Source organism: Notolepis coatsorum (assembly GCF_963971535.1).
Source record: "Notolepis coatsorum genome assembly, chromosome: 10".
Lineage (NCBI taxonomy): Eukaryota > Metazoa > Chordata > Actinopteri > Aulopiformes > Paralepididae > Notolepis > Notolepis coatsorum.
In genome coordinates, this window is record NC_140174.1 from 6,483,369 (window position 1) to 6,505,315 (window position 21,947).

At 48.1% G+C, this 21,947-nt stretch overlaps 1 protein-coding gene across 1 annotated transcript in view; it reads left to right on the top strand.

Annotated features, from left to right (window-relative positions):
• Positions 1–21,947, top strand: part of trrap (transformation/transcription domain-associated protein) — a gene marked incomplete at its 5' end in the record, with an annotated part of 245,882 nt that overhangs the window by 154,505 nt on the left and 69,430 nt on the right. Inside the window, 5 exon segments of the mRNA XM_084322329.1 lie at positions 5–123; positions 1,399–1,545; positions 7,235–7,335; positions 12,454–12,655; positions 20,365–20,526. Coding sequence (XP_084178455.1) covers positions 5–123; positions 1,399–1,545; positions 7,235–7,335; positions 12,454–12,655; positions 20,365–20,526 — 731 coding nt within the window.

The window sequence follows — 21,947 nt, forward strand, 5'->3', positions numbered from 1 at the left end:
ACAGCCATAGTGACTGCTTACGAGACGAACACGCAACACGACCCCAACACCAACAACGCCATGCTGGGCGTTCACGCTTCCGCGTCCGCCATCATCCAGTACGGGAAGATAGGGCGCAAACAGGTACTGCTTCACGAGTGACGTGAGATTTTGATGTTGATGAACCTCAAGAAATACCTTGACTGGAAGAGGAGAATTGAAGTGTTTTCTTGTTATTCTGTGGTTTCTGTTATTCTTGTACAGTATCCTATTATTTTATCTTTTTTGTGGCATCATGGTACACAAGTCCGTTGTCTGAATTAATCAGATGAGCAAAAAGAGACAAAAAAGACTCTCAAAATGAGATCTGGTTTTCGAGGTTATATTTGAAAATGACTTGTTTTGTTTGTCACACTTCACATTACCATGCAGTTCAATCAACTGTCTTTTTATTCATGTGATTTTGAAGTGAACAACATACATCATGACATATCGATACTCAAAACATTCCTTGTGATTATTGTAAATGTTAATTTCTTCCATATTGAATATCCATAACGGTACACGACCGAGTCTGTGGAGCCACTGTGAAAAGCCCAGTCTTTACAACCAAATTGCAATTAATAAAACTGTAGAATCTTCAACATTCAGATTCAGTACCTTTTACAGTTTGTCGTGGTCCCTCGACCGTAGCAGCATCCAATATAATATAAACTAAAATAAAAATAGCATAAAATAAGATAAAAGGATAGCAAGATGACTATATACAATTCTAACAAAGTGTTCAGTGTGCAGATAACAGGATGCGCAGTATGCCGATATTACACTATAAAATATAAATAACAAAATGGCAGAATGTACAGAAACAACTAGGGATGCACCGATCCGACTTTTTCAGTCTCGATACCGATACAGATACTTGGGTTTGGGTATCGGCCAATAACGATACCGATCCGATACCCATTGTCCACATATTTTTCCAAAAAAAAAAAAAAAAAATTAATACACGTTTTATTTTATTTTTTTATTAAAATATATTTAGTTTTTAAGAATTGTAAAGGATCACAAGTGTGTTTTTGATTTGTTGTAAACAAAGACGGAAAATAAACTTCATTCATTCAATTAATAAACTGTATGCCTCACTGTCACTGTGTGGAAGAGACTGGGATCATTCTTTACTTTACTTTCCTAACCTAGTTTTAAAAAATATATAAATAATCCGGTATTATAATTTTTTTTACCGATACCCGATCCAGCTACTTTACTGATATCGGCGGCCGATACCGATACCAATGTCGGATCGGTGCATCCCTAGAAACAACAAGAAAAATGTATGTACATGTGATGATCAGAGCTCCACGGAGTCTAAAGGCTTGTGTGACAACTGACCGCATCCCTCTGTGGTCTGTCTGGCTTCAGGGTCTGGTGAACGTGGCCCTGGACATCCTGAGTCGCATCCACACCATCCCCACGGTGCCCATCGTCGACTGCTTCCAGAAGATCAGACAGCAGGTCAAGTGCTACCTGCAGCTGGCCGGTGTCATGGGCAAGAACGAGTGCATGCAGGTAGGATGTTAATGTGGCTCTTTCTTTGCTTTCATCTCGCTCCTTTTTCAGGGGGAATTGTACTTCAAAAAGATATCCTTTTGGGAGACATGGTATGTATGTCCCCCATTACATGTTCCTAGCTTTCACACAGACAGGGTTGTAGTGCAGCCTATGAACGTTGTGACGGGGTTGCAGTGCGTTGTATGAATGTTGTAACGGGGTTGCAGTGCGTTGTGGCAGCGTTGTGACAGGGTTGCAGTGCATTGTGGCAGTGTTGAGACAGGGTTGTAGTGCATTGTATGAACGTTGTGACGGGGTTGCAGTGCGTTGTATGAACGTTGTGACGGGGTTGCAGTGCGTTGTGGCAGCGTTGTGACAGGGTTGCAGTGCGTTGTATGAACGTTGTGACAGGGTTGCAGTGCATTGTATGAACGTTGTGACAGGGTTGCAGTGCGTTGTGGCAGCGTTGTGACAGGGTTGCACTGCATTGTATGAACGTTGTGACAGGGTTGCAGTGCATTGTATGAATGTTGTGACAGGGTTGCAGTGCATTGTGGGAACGTTGTGACGGGGTTGCAGTGCGTTGTGGCAGCGTTGTGACAGGGTTGCAGTGCGTTGTATGAACGTTGTGACAGGGTTGCAGTGCATTGTATGAACGTTGTGACAGGGTTGCAGTGCGTTGTGGCAGCGTTGTGACAGGGTTGCAGTGCATTGTATGAACGTTGTGACTAGAGCTGCCGCGATAACCGCATTACCGCGGTATCGCTGTTGCATCACGCTCACCGCAGAGTTAGGCTGAATACCGCGTCACCGCTGTTTTTTATCATAATAATAAAGTTGGCTTGCGGCTCTGCAGATATACCCTACTCGGTTCCAAGCGACCCTATTGGGTAGAATGGTACCAGAAAAGTCATGTGAAACATTGCAGACCACTGACTGGTCAGAAGAGAGACGCGTCACACTTTGTAGCCTCTGGACAAAAACAGAACGCCGCCATCTTTACTGCCTCGCTAAGGATGCATATTATTATTATTATTATTATTATTATTATTATTATTATTATTATTATTATTATTATTATTATTATTATTATTATTATTATTATTATATTAATTATTAGTAGTGCAGCCTATGAACGTTGTGACGGGGTTGCAGTGCGTTGTATGAACGTTGTAACGGGGTTGCAGTGCGTTGTGGCAGCGTTGTGACAGGGTTGCAATGCATTGTGGCAGTGTTGAGACAGGGTTGTAGTGCATTGTGGGAACGTTGTGACGGGGTTGCAGTGCGTTGTGGCAGCGTTGTGACAGGGTTGCAGTGCGTTGTATGAACGTTGTGACAGGGTTGCAGTGCATTGTATGAACGTTGTGACAGGGTTGCAGTGCGTTGTGGCAGCGTTGTGACAGGGTTGCAGTGCATTGTATGAACGTTGTGACTAGAGCTGCCGCAATAACCGCATTACCGCGGTATCGCTGTTGCATCACGCTCACCGCAGAGTTAGGCTGAATACCGCGTCACCGCTGTTTTTTATCATAATAATAAAGTTGGCTTGCGGCTCTGCAGATATACCCTACTCGGTTCCAAGCGACCCTATTGGGTAGAATGGTACCAGAAAAGTCATGTGAAACATTGCAGACCACTGACTGGTCAGAAGAGAGACGCGTCACACTTTGTAGCCTCTGAACAAAAACAGAACGCCGCCATCTTTACTGCCTCGCTAAGGATGCATTTCATTCAGGATTTGTTTGCGACAGAACCAAGTGCAATAAACAAAAAAGAATGGATTCACTGTGTATTCTGCCTTATTTATTGATGAAACAAAACCGACATCAACCCAATTTACCACCGAGCGGAGAGTTTAGTGTCACAACAAGATCGCTGATGTTGTGTTAAGTTTGTTGTTGTTATTAGCCTAATACTACCGTCAGCCGATATACACGAGAGGTAACGTTAAACCCGGGTTTGCTTGGTAGAATACACAATGAGAGGTAACGTTAGCTTTGGCAGAATAGACGCAACGAGAGTCTGGTTAATGTTGTTATTGATTGATTGATTGATTGATTGATTGAAACTGTGTTAAACTCTGGCTTGCTGCAAGCCCTCGGACATGACTATGCCCACGGAGCTTTCAGTGTACACAAGCGAGCGGCCCCGCCTGCATCCCCACACGGAGACAAACGGAGTAGTACCTGGCTGCAGTGGAAAAGGAACGAAGTACCAGGTGCCTAAAGCGGGTCGAGTCGAGTAGGTACTATGCAGTGGAAAAGCGCCATTAGACTAGAGGCAGGCTATAAGAGTAGACTACTAAAAAAAAATAAAAATGCATTCAATTTTTTTTTTTTTTTGTGCGCACTGTGCGGTAATAACCGCGGCGGTAGGAAATATTTCGCAAATTTGTGCAGTAAGGAAAATAGCAATACCGCGGCAGCTCTAGTTGTGACAGGGTTGCAGTGCATTTTATGAACGTTGTGACAGGGTTGCAGTGCATTGTGGGAACGTTGTGACAGGGTTGCAGTGCATTGTGTGAATGTTGTGACAGGGTTGCAGTGCATTGTATGAACGTTGTGACAGGGTTGCAGTGCATTGTATGAACGTTGTGACAGGGTTGCAGTGCATTGTGGGAACGTTGTGACGGGGTTGCAGTGCGTTGTGGCAGCGTTGTGACAGGGTTGCAGTGCGTTGTATGAACGTTGTGACAGGGTTGCAGTGCATTGTATGAACGTTGTGACAGGGTTGCAGTGCGTTGTGGCAGCGTTGTGACAGGGTTGCAGTGCATTGTATGAACGTTGTGACAGGGTTGCAGTGCATTTTATGAACGTTGTGACAGGGTTGCAGTGCATTGTGGGAACGTTGTGACGGGGTTGCAGTGCATTGTGTGAATGTTGTGACAGGGTTGCAGTGCATTGTGGGAATGTTGTGACAGGGTTGCAGTGCATTGTGGGAATGTTGTGACAGGGTTGCAGTGCATTGTGGGAACGTTGTGACAGGGTTGCAGTGCATTGTGGGAACGTTGTGACGTGGTTGCAGTGCATTGTGGGAACGTTGTGACGGGGTTGCAGTGCATTGTGGGAACGTTGTGACAGGGTTGCAGTGCATTGTGGGAATGTTGTGACAGGGTTGCAGTGCATTGTGGGAACATTTTGACAGGGTTGCAGTGCATTGTGGGAACGTTGTGACAGGGTTGCACCGTGTTCGCCGGTCTTCATTTGCATACAAATGTTCCAACTTTATGCAAATGAGGTGCCTCCAACGTGAGGCGGCTGGCTCGCGCTACATGGTCCAAACTGTCATGTGATGTCGTTCCAAAGTGAAACGAGATGCAGTCGTGGCATTGCAAGGAGAAGAGGAGAAGAGGGATTCTTTTCCAGAGCCTGCAAAAGACATTTACTGTAATTCTAATCTTATGTTATCATCATAAATGAAAACAAAATAATTTTGAGGCACTGGGAAGAACCAAACGTGAGCCTAGAATATGTTAACAAAACTGTGCACCCTGCCTTTGTAAATGACAGCAATTAAATTGTAACTTTTCAGGTATATTTCTTCTAGCTTCAAACACTGTTCCAGGATCCAATTTTCCTCCGAGGACAGTTTGTTTATTCAGTTATGAAAATATACCTTGGAAATTATTCACCTCTCTGACTCACAACACGATATAGAGCACCTTTGAAATGCTGAAACATATTCAGTATATCCTTTGGTGGAAGAAGAGAAGGTTTACCAGCAGAGCCACCGTGAACAGCGCGCTTTTATCCAATCGGATGCATTCCGTGACACGGGGAGAGATTCTGTTGCTCGGGTCACCCGTCAGATGGACAGCTGAGTGGCGCAGTGCGTCCCCTAGCGTCCTCGCCTCATCAGACCTACAGTGAATGCTGAGATATGCTTCAACGCCGACTGTCGCCGTTATTTTGCACGTGGGAGGAGCTAGACCCACATACTTTCACGTCCGTTCAACGTGCGGGTTGCAGTAGTACACCACCAAACCACTAGGTGGCTGCTGTGCTTCGTTGTGTTGTACTTAATGGCTATACATTAGTAATTTCGGACTTCCTCTGCCAGTCTTTCTTCGATTTGGTCCATGTTTGTAATGTAGTTAATCACGATCGATAAATGGAACGCTCCGACGAGTTCCAATCGCAGCTCTGCGCTGTCCACGTCAGCCAGCTCACGTCCATTTTGACGCGCAGCAGTAAAAACGTGTTGCCCAGCTGCACGTCGTAGGGCGGCGCCGGCAGCCTCGCGGGGGGAGCTCGCCGCACGACCTTTGCAACCACTTTTTGACATCCGAGTATAAATTCTGAATCCACCCCAGAGAGGGAACGAAAAAAGACCGCAAAAACGGCGTCTTCCCCCTTTCCAACCGTGACTTCTTCGAAATCCCCACTTTAAGTCCTTCCTCTCTCATTACGTCTCGTTAATTACTTTCTTCTTTATTTTAGCGTTTCGTCCCTTCTGTGTTACGCGTTACCCAGCCCGCCTCCTCCTCTCCACTCCTCCGCTTCCTCTCGGCCGGGAGCTTATTTTGGCAACGATATGGAAGCACGGGGGGTAGAGTTGGACAACGAGGAGAGAGTTTGGAGTCGTTGGGATCAGACAGCCGCAGCAGCAGCCGGGTGCGGAGACACTTCCACCACACAGTGTAATTCAGAGAGCTCTCTCTTAAAGCCTGCGGAGCCCGGCTGATTAATAGAGGCAGTCCTGCGCACCGCGAGTCATTAAAGTGCCAGTGGACACTCTAACTTCTCTCTCTTTCTCTCTCTCTCTCTCTCTCTCTCTTTCTCTCTTTCTCTCTCTCTCTCTCTCTCTCTCTCTCTCTCTCTCTCTCTCTCTCTCTCCTCGTGGTCTCTCGCCCCCCCTCCCCTTCTCTCCTCGCCATGTGTCGTTTGTCACGGTGGTACGTAGTGGCAGACACCTAATCAGAGGCCCTCCGCCCGTAATGGAAGTTTAGTTTCTTTTCTCTTTTTGTTGCTTCTTAATGAACACTGCGCGCGTTGTTTGTCTTTCATTTGTCTGCGCGGAGGGGGGGGGGGGGGGGGGGCTTCCGTCACCGCCGCGGCCTGGGAGTAGGTTTTTGTCTCGGTCGACCACCACCAGTGGGGAGAGAGATCTTTCCGCCGGTGTAACTTTGGCCTTTTTTCCGAGGATTGAGAGGAGGGAGATTTATTGAGCCGAACTGTATAATAATAACGGTTTGTCTTGGCTGTGTTTTGATGTTGGCAAACACACGGCGACTGTGGTCCTGGATGTTGCCTAGCAACGCACCAAACACTCTGAAACTGTTTACAGGGTTGTCGTCATATTGTGCAGAATATGTGATTTGATTTGATTTTTAATTGTCTCGAACATACTGTAGAAACATAAAACAAGTTTATAAAAAAGAAAAAAATGTACAATAAGTGTTCGAGAAGGAACAGGGGAAGTAAAACAACTTATCAAGCCCTGCCCCTTCCTTGCAATATTTGACATTATAATTTAATAAAAATAAAAATAATATAACAAATAATAAGAAAATTCAATAAAAGTACAGTTTTTTATATATCCAAATGAGAACGAATAATAGGCAGTCACATTACTGCTCAATAAGTATTATTATCAGTATTATTCGAATCAGCCCCCCCCCCCTTCCCCCAAACCATGTCCAAATATGTCTCTGTTGTGTGTTGCTGGCTAGCTCCCCTCATCTGTGTTCTCTCCTCTGCGTCTCCAGGGCTTGGAGGTGATCGAGTCGACCAACCTGAAGTACTTCACCAAGGAGATGACCGCCGAGTTCTACGCTCTCAAGGGCATGTTCCTGGCCCAGATCAACAAGTACGGAGCCTGGAGCTGTGTCTGTGTCACTGTCCGTCTGTTCTGGGTCTCTCTCTCTCTGTCTCCCTGTCTCTGTCTCCCTGTCTCTCCCTCTGTCTCCCTGTCTCTGTCTCCCTGTCTCTGTCTCCCTGTCTCTCTCTCTGTCTCCCTGTCTCTGTCTCCCTCTCTCTCTCTCTCTCTCCCTGTCCCTCTCTCCTGTCTCTCTCTCTCGGTCTCTGTCTCTGTCTCTGTCTCTCTCTCTGTCTCTGTCTCCCTCTCTCTCTGTCTGTCTCTGTCTCCCTCTCTCTCTGTCTCCCCTCTCTCTCTGTCTCCCTCTCTCTGTCTCTGTCTCCCTCTCTCTGTCTCCCTCTCTCTCTCTCTCTCTCTCTCTCTCTCTCTCTCTCTCTGTCTCTGTCTCCCTCTCTCTCTGTCTCCCTGTCTGTCTGTCTCCCTGTCTCTGTCTCTGTCTCTGTCTCCCTCTCTCTCTGTCTCCCTGTCTCTCTCTGTCTCCTGTCTGTCTGTCTCCCTGTCTCTCTCTCTGTCTCGCTCTCTCTCTCTTGTCTCCCTGGCTCTCTCTCTCTCTCTCTCTCATCTCTCTCTCTCTCGCTCTCTCTCTCTCTCCCTCTCTCTCTCTCTCTCTTGGACCATCTATCTTGGTCTCTTTCATGGTCATCATGGTATTTGAGCTTGCTTCTCCATTACTGCATTCCGTCTTTCTTTCTTTCTCTCTCTCTCATGATCTGTCTCTTGCCTTCAGTCTCTCTCTCTTTCTCTCTCTCTGCCCGTGATCATAATCACCTTGATCTCCAGCTGTGTCAGAGGTCCCTCCTCTGCAGGGGGCCCCCTTGTGTGTCCTGTCGGCCCGAGGCAGTCATCCTTCACTGGGGCTCTCTCTCGCAGGTGACAGGGCCTCTGAGGCCATGTCCAGACTAAAACGATTTTGGTCGTTTTAGGCAAAGTATTTGATCGTTTGCATCGTTCTGCCACACGGAACTGCGTTCCGGCAGCCTGAAGACGGTACTTTCTGATACCAGCTTTCAGAGTGCGCAATTCTGAAGACGCCTGAAAACGCCCCCCCGTTGCGTCACCATATTTACAAGCGAAACGCGCCTTCTCCTGAACCGATGACGCACACGTGACACACTTGCATGCTCACACACGCGCTGTGCTCTCTCTCTGTCTGAAGGGGAGCGGGGCTCTGCTGTGCTTACACTTATTACACTGATGCAATACACGATACTAACTAGAGATTAGCGTCACATAGCTGGCCTTTTTCTGAAAACCCAAGCACATATTGTTCCATAGCATGCGCCTTCAGTTGATCATGACAAATCCTCTCTTACCTTGACGATTAAAAAGCCTCCATAATTTGGTAAATAAAGCTGTAGCCACTAGCCAGCCAGCTAGCATTGATGCTATTCAAAATGCTATCCACATTAGCTAAATAGCTAACCAACTAAATACAGACAACGTTTGCTAGTCGAAATGACTGGACACACACGGGGACAAGTTAAACATCAATCAACCAACAGGTAGTTTGAGCCGCGGTCTCGCTCTCTCTCTCCACTCCCGAAGTACGTTGCCGTGTGTCTCTGGAAAAGTAGGTCACCTCAAAAGCAAAAAACCGGACGGCACAACAACACTTCCGGGGTTTTCAAAATAAAAGAGCGACGTCTAACAGGAGACATTTATTTTGTAAATTTGTGGCACGCACTTATTATCTTGAGACGTTTTCGTTTTTACGGAAACCTTTTTTTTTTTTTTTATCCACTTTTTCTCCCATTTCTATATTTTCTCCCATCCCAATTTCGTATCATCCAATTCAACCCTCCCCTGTCACGGACGCTGTTTCTTGCCTCCCACAAGCCGGCTGCAATGTGGACTAAGTCATACATAGCACAAGTCCCCTCCGGTACTTGAGGTAACAGCAGTCGCATCTTTTCACCTGCGCAGCTCGATCTCTCAGTGGCGAGGAGTAACGCGTGGGAGGCTCACGCTGCCCCCGACACTTCCTGATTCTACTGCGCAGGCGCACCAACCGACCTGTAGGAGTCGCTGTCCACAACGCCCGATCCCCACCCATCAGTTTCCCACCCCCTAATACGGCCAATGTGTATTAGTACGGACGACCAGCTAAACTGAAAGCAAATGTGGAGCGCTGGGCTCGAACTGACGAGCCCAGCGTCTCCAGCATTTCGTGGCGAGTGCCTTGCCCACTACGCCACGTAGCCGCCCTACGGAAACCTTTTTTTAAATGGAACCAAAACCAAAAAGATCTAAATTGTTTTAGTCTGGACAAGGCCTGAGATTATGATACTACGTGTGCCCCCCCGCCCCCCCCCCCCCCCCCCCCCCCCCCCCCCGCGGCGTGGCCTAGATGTTAATTTACACCCATGATGTCATCAATGCGAGACAGTGTCAACAATGTGCTCCCCGCTGTTCAGGGGCTGCCTGCGGAGCGCACAACCTCCTTCTTCTGCTACAAGCTGCAGGGTCTCTCTCTCTCTCGCCCGCCCGCCCTCTCTCTCTCTCGCCCGCATCATCGTCCCTGACACCGCTGCGTCCTCAGGGGTGAAAGACAAATTGAGGACAGCTTATTAAATGTATATGCAGCTGAATAATTAACTCCAGGCAATTTGCTGGGAATCTCCGGGATCAGCAGAACTCTCGCCTCCACCTCAGCAGGGTCTAATAATGCAATCATTAAGTCCCCCCACACCCCACCACACACTGGGGGAGAAGTACTGGCATAGTGGGGTTTGGGGTTATGTGTGTGTGTGTGTGCGTGTGTTGAAGTTTCGGGGATTGCTCAATTAGCCGAGTGTTGGGAGATTTGACATCGAGTCGGGCGTCTGCGCTCCTGTTGAGCGGGGAAGTGGAAAGTGTTTATTTTTTTGATCCACTTTTTCTCCTCTTTTTCAATTTTTCTCCCATCCCAATTTAGCCGCGCCAATTCTCCCCTCCCCTGTCTTGAACGTTGCTCGACTATGCCCTCCACTGGTCGGCTGTAGGGAGGATAGAAGCCTTGCATCACGTGTCCCCTCCGGTACACGAGGAGGCAACCTGTCACATCTTTTCACCTGCCAGCGCGGACTCTCTTTCGGCGAGGTGTAACGTGTGGGAGGCTCACACTACCCCCGCCATTTCCTGTCTCTGCTGTGCAGGCGCCCCAACCGACCTGTAGGAGTCGCTGTCCACAACGTCCAGATTACCACCCATCGACTTCCACCCGCTGACTCTGCCGATTGAGTCAGTATGACGGCCGGCCCAAGCCGGAGTCGAACCCGGTGTCTCTTGCGTTGGTGACGAGCGCAATGTCTGCTGCGCCACCCAGCCGCTTAGTGGAAAGCGTTTATGTACTTTTACACACAGGCAAAGCGATGCGGGCAACCCTCCCTAAAGTGTTACTGTGGAGCCTTCTGGCCGCCGCCGTCTCCCACAGAAATCAAACTCCCATTTCTTTATCGCACGCTTAAACGCCTCCTTATAATAACACATTATAATTGATTGACCTGGCAGACATTTTAGACTAAGTAAGCAGCACGGCGTCTTTTTTTTTTTTTTTGGAAGGACTCCTAAAATGGCGGTCGACGCGCCGCCGACTACTGTAGTGCCGTTAGTCCTCTATATCTCGACAGGCCCGTCTCTCCTCGACTGCCTCCAACGCGCCTTATTTATTAAAGGGGAACTATCTTATAAATGGCCTTTTTGAGTGTTTAGCATTGTTTCCTAGCTATGTGAACTTATATTAATATGATCTATGTCTCAAAATTCTCATATTGGCGCATTCTTCCAATTCTCCTCTCACAATATTCACCCTCACTGAACTGAGTCGTTTGAAAATGTGCCTATATGTGATGTCATATAGTCACCGCTGCATGTTAATGTTCAGGCGAACATGACGCGGCGCAGTGGTTTAGGAGCCCAGGCTCAAAACAGCTTGAAATCTTGAGGTAGAAAAATGCTGTTTTTGAGGACTTGATTAGAAATACAAAACAATGAATAAAAAAAATAAATATATTACAGAGGTGTTCCATAGACTCACAGGAATTGTGTAAAAGTGCCCAAATAGTGAAAGAAATAGTAAAATAGTTCCCCTTTAATCAAAGATTATTCAAACGATAAAGCCAACAGGTGCTTCGATATGTCTTCGGAAAAGCGGCTGATGATGAGTCGGAATGATATTATTTCCCGCCGTCAGCGCAAAAAGGCCCCAGTCAAGAGCCAGATACCGACCCGTCTATCCCCCTGCCTCGCTATTTTTAAAGAAGAGCTATGAATGGAGCACTTAAAGCGTGGCTTCCAGATCGCTGGACCCCGGATATATAAAAAGAAAAAAAAAAAACTCCGGGAAATCCGGGAGGGAGAGATAAACTTGCTAAGTCCTGTGGCGACTGCGCGGTCAGTGTATTTATACACAGATAAATAAAGTCATTACACCCCGGTCGTCCCCCCTCCCCCTCCTCTCCCCACCCCGCTGTGGGTTTTCCCGTCACTGCTGATGAAATGGGAAGACGTTTTTTTAAAGTCGGCGCGTCGCCCGGTATTAAATGCGCCGTAAGAGGCTCGCTTTCACATCGGAGTGGGGGGGGGGGGGGGGGCCTTGAGGATTAAGGGGGAATAAAATACGGTACTTATTGATGTGCGGTGGTACATGATTCAGAAAATCTCTCTCTTACCACCTCCATCGCTGTCCTCTTCTTTCTCTCTCTCTCTCTCCTTTTCTCCTCCCACTCTCTTCCATCACTACAACTACATGCCATTCTCTCTTTCATTTGCTCCACCTTTCTGTCCCCTCTCCTTTCCTCTCTTTCATTCTAACTCCTCCTCTTCAACCCCCTTCTCTCGTCTCCACCCTCACGCATGTTCCCTCCTCTTCTGTCTTGCCCCCTCCCCTTCTCCATAACCTCTTAACCCTTTCACTGCCACACGACAGAAGGTTAACCCTTTATTATCACACAACCGATGGCGATGCTCCATTATTAGCATCATTAGCTCCGCGGAATGATGCTAATAATGGAGCATCGCCGTCGGTTGTGTTATAGTAAAGGGCTAACCTTCTGTATTGTCACAGTGAAAGGGTTAACCGGCTGTCGTGTGGCAGTGAAAGGGTCGACTAACTCTCCCCCCCCCCCCCAGGTCGGAGGAGGCCAACAAGGCGTTCTCGGCGGCGGTGCAGATGCACGACGTGCTGGTGAAGGCCTGGGCCATGTGGGGCGACTACCTGGAGAACATCTTCGTCAAGGACCGCCAGCTGCACCTGGGCGTCTCGGCCATCACCTGCTACCTGCACGCCTGCCGCCACCAGAACGAGAGCAAGTCCCGCAAGTACCTGGCCAAGGTGAGCGGGGGAGGAGGAGGAGGGGGAGGAGGAGGAGGAGGAGGAGTGTGTGTTGTTTGTGTGTTTTTCTGTGTGTGTGTGTCTTTGTGCACGGCCTGGATTCCGTTCAGGAAGTGGTGATGACGCGCACGTGTCTTGCGCTGATTGATGTTGGTGGTTTTTTTATCCTCATGTCCTCAATTTCCTGAGGTGAAAATAGACTTAATTGGGAGAGAAAAGCACGTTTTGTTTGTTTTTTAAGTTGGCAGCACACAGCCAGCCTCTCTACAGCTCAATCACCGCCTGGTCCTAACAGGGGGCCGCCATTACTTCACACTAGGGCTGCAACGATTAGTCGACATAATCGATAATATATATTTTTTTGCACTACCTATCTTTGTGAAAGTGGCTTCTCAGCTCTGGTCCAGCTGAAGACTTCTTAGCTTAACATAACAGGCCGACAGTAAGTTTGGGGGAACTAATGGGATAACTGGGGATGTTGTTTGGTCCTGACAAGAGTCTCAAAGCAACTCTGAGGTCATGCTCAATGTCCAATCTGTTCCTCTGCTCTGTCTTCAGCTGGACCAGAGCTGAGAAGCCACTTTCACAAAGATAGGTAGTGAAAAAAAATATATATATAATTTTTTTTTTTATATATATATATAATTGTTTTTCGATTAGTCGACTAATCGAAAAAATAATCGACAGATTAGTAGACTACCAAAATAGTCATTAGTTGCAGCCCTACTTCACACTAGGGCTGTCTTTCATTCACACGTTGGGGGATATCTTCGATAACTCTGGTCTCCGCTCTTTCCAGGATCTATCCAACGGATATGATCTCCCCCCCGGAACTTCCCTTTTCTTTTATTTACAAATAAGGGCAGCGCTGAAGAACTTCACCAATTTCACAAATTCTTTTATGACAAAGAGACATCGAGAGGCTTCGTTTCGGACTTTTATCGCCATTTACTTATGTCCTCGTATTTATAGTGTAACGTTAGCTATTTTTAGACCTAAGTAGTTACTCGCTACTGCCCGGAGAAACTGGACTGCTAAATAAAGATGAAAGATCGAGTGTTGATTCTCATTCAATGCTAACAACATTAGCTAAATAGCTAACAAACGAAATACAACGTATAGCATAGCTACAACACAGAATAACGTTAATACAATTACATGCATCATTGTTTACAATGAACGGGTGGGGCTAGTCAAAGGACTGGACACAGGGACAAGTTAAACATGAATTCATTTATTATAACGTAGTAGGTAGTTTCGAGTCGTGCTGCAGTGCCTACTCACCACAGCTATTCTATTATATACTGCTTTGACGCTTCCTCCTCATCGTTGATTGCCTGTAGTAGCTGCATCTAACGTTAGTAGCTAACATTAAAACTAACCTAAAGTTAGTTGTTCACCAACAATCTCAATATTTGTTTTATCATTAGCTCAAAAACAGAACCGGACGAGACAAGTTGGCCGCTCATAGGTGCCGCTAGGATAATAACAACAATACTTCCGGTCCGGTCGGTGGGCTTCAAAATAAAAGTCTAAAACACCGGAAAAGACGGAGCGGTGGGCTTCAAAATAAAAGTTTTGGGAAATAAATGTCTAAAAAAAAAAAATCTCTAACCGGTCGCAATAATATCGCTTATCGCGATATTTTCGGGGGCAATTAATCGCCCAGCAAAATGTGTTATCGTGGCAGGCCTAATCACGGTATAATTTGAAGCATAGACGGTAACGGTATATATCACGGTATCAGTGTTTCTGTTAGAATAATTTTTTTTGCCTGATAGGCAGGCTATATAAAGAATGACATCCTCAAGGCATGTAGATTTATAATATTTTAACTTAAAACTAGGCTACTTTTGCGTATAAAGTCATTATATTCCATATAAAATAAGTCCCGAGTCGAGACTCCTGCTCCCATTGCAAACAGCGGGGCTGGACTTTGCTAGAAGCATATGTAGCTGCAGAGCCGCAGAGCCAGGGGCTCTTTCAGGTCATTCATTTCAGCCATTGGCAATTCAGCCGTTGGGTGGGGGGGGCGCTGTTTGACGGGCCTGTGACCAGACCTGAAAGAGCCACTGGCTCTGCGGCTCTGCAGCTGCATGCTATTCGCAAATCCACTGCTGCACGCCGTCCTCCCGGCTCCCGCTGCTGCCGTCGTTATCATAACACTACACACATATCGTAATGTTTACAGCAAACTGTAGTTGATCACCAGGTATGTTTTATTAACGTAGAATAATTCATATAAGAAAAAAGATATATCTTACCTTTCTCCACTGGTTAAAAATGCCAGGAACTGAAATTGAAACTTGCTGTGCGCCGCGGTGATATGTGTTTATTATGAAATGACAATTGCGTGTTGACACGCCCACTGCGCGAAGCCTCCTAAATAACTTTTTCCAGTTTGCACATATCTATTATCTATGACTAATTCTATCTATTTTTAGGGGCAAATGCGATTGAAATAGTCGCGCTGTGGTTACATGACGTCATTGCTATTTTAGAGCTGCTCTAACCGGTTAAACGGTATAGTCAAAATCCATACCGTAGAGCAAATTTAATACCGTTTATACCGTCCACCCCCTAACCCAGATCACCAACAGATTCATCTAAATCTTATTCACAGGACTTATCTGACCCCTAGACGATTTAATCTAATGACTCTCGATGTACCTTGTGTCCAAACGGTGCCACTGGAACATATATGCATATGTACTGGGAATGCCCTCCTGTTGAGCTCTTTTGGGAAAATGTTACCTCTCAGCTCTCAGATATTTTCTCTCTGACCATACCCGTTTCTCCTTCTGTATTGCTACTGAATGACGTTTCTCAATTACCGACCTCTACAAATTTTTTTTTATCTCGAAGCTTCGAATTGAAATCGAATCTCGGCCCCCGAAGCTTAGAATTCCAAAAAGAAATTCTCAGGTCAGCCCTACTTCACACCCGATGCCGAGTGCGTGCCGCTCCCCTCACCGGGCACACCCGATGCCGAGTGCGTGCCGCTCCCTCACCGGGATTGGCCGGTCTCGTGACCTTGTCCACCCTCCACATTATCGGCGCTGTAGCCAACTCGAGGTTTCTGCCACCCCCCCCATTACAGGCAGAAAGTGGTTATTTGATCAATTACCGCCTCGGCCCGCGCTCTGAGTGAATGGTTCTCCCGCCGGTCCTCCTCATCCGTGTCGGGGTTAACAGGCTAATGGCCTCCCCTGTCGCCTGAATCTAGCAACCCTCTCCTTGGACTGACCCCTCCACTAACAGGCTGGTCCACCCCCCCTGTAGCTCACCAGGTTAGAGGGGGGAGAGGGAGAGAGATGGAGCCTCCACTAACAGGCTGGTCCACCCCCCTGTAGCTCACCAGGTTAGAGGGGGGAGAGGGAGAGAGATGGAGCCTCCACTAACAGGCTGGTCCACCCCCCCTGTAGCTCACCAGGTTAGAGGGGGGAGAGGGAGAGAGATGGAGCCTCCACTAACAGGCTGGTCCACCCCCCTGTAGCTCACCAGGTTAGAGGGGGGAGAGGGAGAGAGATGGAGCCTCCACTAACAGGCTGGTCCACCCCCCTGTAGCTCACCAGGTTAGAGGGGGGAGAGGGAGAGAGATGGAGCCTCCACTAACAGGCTGGTCCACCCCCCCTGTAGCTCACCAGGTTAGAGGGGGGAGAGGGAGAGAGAGAGATGGAGCCTCCACTAACAGGCTGATCCACCCCCCCCTGTAGCTCACCAGGTTAGAGGGGGGAGAGGGAGAGAGATGGAGCCTCCACTAACAGGCTGGTCCACCCCCCCCTGTAGCTCACCAGGTTAGAGGGGGGAGAGGGAGAGAGATGGAGCCTCCACTAACAGGCTGGTCCACCCCCCTGTAGCTCACCAGGTTAGAGGGGGGAGAGGGAGAGAGATGGAGCCTCCACTAACAGGCTGGTCCACCCCCCCTGTAGCTCACCAGGTTAGAGGGGGGAGAGGGAGAGAGAGAGATGGAGCCTCCACTAACAGGCTGATCCACCCCCCCCTGTAGCTCACCAGGTTAGAGGGGGGAGAGGGAGAGAGATGGAGCCTCCACTAACAGGCTGGTCCACCCCCCTGTAGCTCACCAGGTTAGAGGGGGGAGAGGGAGAGAGATGGAGCCTCCACTAACAGGCACCTCAAGCCCCGGCTCCAGTCGATCAATACAACACCCACTCTGGTCCTCTGAACCCCTTCCCTCCCTCCACTCCACCGGTCGCTGTTGATAATTGCGTGGCCACAAACAGCTCAGACGATACCTACTGTACTTTCTACTGCACCGCACTGCCCTCTGTTCTGTACTGCAGAGGTTTTCCAAGTGTCTGGTCGGGGCTAGAGGGCTAGAGGTCTGCATGGGCCTGATATTTCGGCCCCAGCCCTCGGCATTCAGGCCCGGCCCTACCCTTAGCCCGACAAGTTCGGAAATTACTAAGCCCTAGCCCGACTAAAAGCCAGAGGCCAATATTATATTATTGTGATGACAGACGCATGTCTCGCACTCGCGCGCGCACACACACACACACACACACACACACACACACACACACACACACACACACACACACACACACACACACACACACACACACACACACACACACACACACACACACACACACACACACACACACACACACACACACACACACACACACACACACACACACACACAACTGCTCGTCTGCCATTTCAGGGCTTGCGGCTCTGCAGATATATAGCCTACTCATTTCGGCACCAGGCAGGCACTGTCGCGCCACAAAAGCATACAGAAAAACACTCATAAACCAGCAGCCAATTAATTTGAGTAAATCACGACTCGCCACTGTCGCTGTTGATGAACGTCACGTCGGCAACAAAAGCCTCTTGCCTTGAACAACGTTAACAAAACTTCGCCAACCGGCTAAATCCATGAACAGCGCTGTCTGTTCCCCCTCTCCTCGAGCGTTCTCCCTGCGGTCAAAATGCTTCCAAAATGCAGCTTTCCTGCATTGGGAACTTTTCAAAAGCTCTCCCTTTAGTATTTTTATCTGTTGACTAGTCTCGGACACAAGGCTCTTAGCCCTCTCACTCTCTGATCTGATTAAAGCACTACGTTACGAATTATTTATTTAAAAAAAGCCCTACCCAGCCCCGAACCCGTCGGGGTCGGGTAGGGCCCCGTCGGGCTCGGGCAGGGATGCAGTCCACTAGTCGGGCCCACAGGTGGGTCTTGAGAAGGTGAAAACGGGGGGCCCCAAATGAGGTGTTGTATGAAGCCGATGCCTCCTCAGCTCCATTGAAAAGTAACACTGAAGGCGAGTAGTTTAAAGGTATCAACGCAGGATATATTTTGCGCTATTAGCTTATATAATAATCTGCCTGAGACTGCTGTGCTGACGGGAGACTACTGTGCAAGACTACGTCGGCGCTCGGCATCGGAAGAGATTCTGAGATAAAAATCAGACGGCACTACATTGATCTGAAAGAAGGAATGTGATTGGAGACGGGAGGGGGGGGGGGGGGGGGGGGGGGGGGTCAAGTAACCGTACAGCAGACGTGGCCTCGTCGTCGTGTAGGAAGATGGCATCAAACGGAGGACAATTTAATGAGCGTTATTAATCGGCTACGTGCGATGCGGATGAAATGACAAGATTTTATCCCTTATCCCGAATTTCATCATCTTGATCCGGAATTCCCCCCAGGCAGACGTGTCGACGTGCTCGGCTCCCCGTCCCGTCTGGCTCGTGGACGCGCTGCAGGATCAGGCTCTTATTGATGGAAACAAGGACCGTTGACATTTTGAAATGAGCCAATTATGATGACCTTTCAGCAGCCGCTCATGAGGAGGGATTATTAAAACCCTATGCATGCACCCGTCATCTCTCTCTCTTTCTCCCTCCCTCTCTTTCTCTCTCTCTCTCTCTCTCTCTCTCACTCTCGCACACCGAGGGGTTAGACATGAGAGGTTCATCCGGATCACTAATTATCAGCAACCCCTGTTTCTCTCTGGTGGATAAATGGACTAAAGAGGCACTCTGTGTTTCAGTCTCAGAAGAGAGACGTCGGCCATTATCACACCCAGCACAAATCAGCGCCATTAAAGCTTAGAAACCCCCAAACAGGCTGTTATTGTTCCCACTAGGCTGATATTAAGCAATATGAGAGAGAGAGAGGACAAAGAGATAGATGGAGAGGGTTGATGGTAGTTATCGCTTGCCCCAGGTATTGCTCTGTGTAGAGAGAGAGAGAGAGATGCTTGCCCCAGGTATTTCTCTGTGTGGGTATTTGTTGGCTGTGTTTAGTCCTGATGGATGGCGGGGAGATGACCAGTCATTATCAGTAATTATACACAGGCTAGGCTCACTGAAGAGGCCCATGAGAGCCGACAGGGGTTAATGTCTCCATCATCATCACACACACACACGCACACGTACACACACACACACACGTACGTATGCATACTCATTAGGGCTGTGAGTTTTGCCATAATCAAGTTTGAACAAATCCAAAGTAAAAGATAAGTTTTGATATTTTATCTAATCAATCATCTTGTTATACAGTTTACATTTTAACGTTTCACCAACAAACAAAAAGTGATTGCGTTACTTAATAGTACACACACACCATGGTTTCCGTTGTCCGGTAATTATAAATCTGTTGAAGTCCGAAGTCGTTCAAATCTCTCTCCGGTCATGATCTCCAGTGAAAATGATTCCTCCAGAGTGGGCCAAACTGACCAAGGTGGAAACCTGCTTGAGCCCCGTGTTTCATCTCTGTTCCAGTACACAGCAGAGCTGTGGCACGGCGCTGTCCTGCACTGGACAGCGGAGAGGCAACTGAAAAGCCTTTCATTTCTTTTCTCTTTTCCCGTTTTAATTCATTATATAGTTATTTCTAATGGATACCCTGACGCCTGATTGCTTTTACCAAACGGTTAGTGTTTCCGTGTTCCCGTTTTGCGCTCTGATTGGCCATGCACGTTTCTGGTCATGTGACACGTGCGCCCAATCGTGTTACGGTAAGTTATTTCGCCGGTTAAGCTTAGGCGCTCTTTCGAAGTTGGTTAAGGTTAGAGTTTGTCTTAGAGCAGGGCGATAGAACGCCAGCCCTGATTCCAAACTCTAACCTTAACCAACTGTGAAAGAGTCGCCTAAGCTTAACCGGTGATAAACTAGGCGTTAGGTAGTTTGCAGGCTGTTCGACGTGGAAATGGGCTAAGACACTGCTCGTCGCGCGATTGGGCGCACATGTCACATGACCAGAAACGTGCGTGGCCAATGGGAGCGCAAAACGGGAACGCGGAAACACGAACCGTTTGGTAAAAGCATAGACGCTACCCTGACACACACACACACACACACACACACACACACACACACACACACACACACACACACACACGTGTACATACACACATATGTGCATGACACATGTCTGCACACTCTGGGGGAGGGAGGAGAGATAAACCTTTGATCACTGCGAGGAGCTACAGGATCCGGTCCTTCATCCCCCTGCAGACGGCCTCCTGCTGTGAATCTGGAACCACCGAGATGGGCCGACTAATTATTCACTCTCACCTCTCTCCGTACCCTAATAGCTACCAAATTATATTTCTATAGCATGATGAATTATATGGTAACTCTACTTCCCAGTTCCCACATCCTCTCCTCCTATCTTCACCCCCCCTCCTCCTCCCCCTCTTTTTAATTATCTCGCCCGTCTCGTCCGCCCAGGTGCTGTGGCTGCTCAGCTTCGACGACAAGAACCAGCTGGCGGACGCCGTGGACAAGTACTGCATCGGAGTGCCGCCCATCCAGTGGCTGGCGTGGATACCCCAGCTGCTCACCTGCCTGGTGGGCTCGGAGGGCAAGCCCCTGCTCAACCTCATCAGCCAGGTACCACTCGGCAGCACGCCTTGCTATTGCTCCGCCGTGAGGCCAGACCCCCTTCCATCCCCGTCTCTCTATCCTACGTCGACGCATCTTAAGCTTCGATCTTACCTTTGTTGTCTTTGTTTACCTGTCTTTGTTTACCGGCAAGGTGAACCAGCTGGCAAACATTTTCCCTCCTTTTTTTCCCTCCTTCCCCCCCCCCCCCCCCTTTTTTCCCTCCTTTTTTCCCCCCTCTTCTCTCCATTGACCGCTTTCTCTTCTCTCGCTCCCATCTGCCTTTTTCCCCTCTTGTTTCTTCCCCCCCCCCCATCAGTCAGTGCCCATCACATCTGCAGGGTTTGTTAGCATTAGTGCCCCATCCCTGTCGCTCCTAATCGAGAGAAGTTAACTGCTGTTGTGCCAAAGTGGCTTCTCTCCAGGATTCCGTGTGCCAGATTAGCCGTTCTGATTTCCTTCCGCCGCTCTCCTTTTTTATTTATTTTTTATTGGCAGCGTTTTCATCGGTTTCCCCCCCCTTGGTCCACAGCGAGACGCTTTTCTTTTTAATTTCTTTTATTATTTGTTCAAGGAATTACTATTATAATAAAGTTAATATCACGCGCGTCCGCTCTGCGGGAGCGGAGCCAGTAATTAAAAAAGCGAGGGGACTAATTTGCTTTGGTTAATGGCGTATTATTTCCGCGCAGTTTGAAGAGAGCGATCTTCAAAAGAGTAGTCGGTTACGGGCAAACAGCCCTCCTCCTCATCTTCCTCCTCCTCCCAGCAGAGTGGAAAACTAGAAACAAGGGAGTGAACGGAGGTGTGGAGGTGAGAACGGAAGAGAGGGAGGACGGGAAGACCAGTGGACGGCATGAGAGAAAGAGAGAGACGACGAGAGATGAAGTGACGGCTGCTTCCAGGCAGTGTTGTAGTCGAGTCAGTAAATATCGAGTCTCGAGTCCCCAGTGTTCGAGTCCAAGTCTGAGTCACCAAAGAAGAGCCCGAGTCGAGTCCCCATTACCCTGGTAGTCCGAGTCCAAGTCATCAAGGTTGAGTCCACTCCACTCTGGCAGTCAAAGAGCTGACGTACTGTACAAATAAAAAAAGGTCTACATTAAACATAAATGACACAGCGGTCACCATTTCAACAGGAGTTTATTTACTTTGTGACACAATAGCCAAACAAATGCAATAGCCATCCATATCTTATGCCAAATGATTAGGGCCTATTACCCCAAAAATAAAAATATATAAATTTAAAAAAATAAAAGGATTTATCAATTAACAAGTCCTCGTCTGCACCTTCCGAGTCCAAATGCAGTCAATGCTCAAGTCCAAGTTGAGTCCTGAAAGTCAGTCCAGGAGTACTACAACTAGGGCTGTCTTAAATACTTCGAAGCTTCGTTCGATGGGCATGGGATTTCGAATTAGAATATATTTAATAA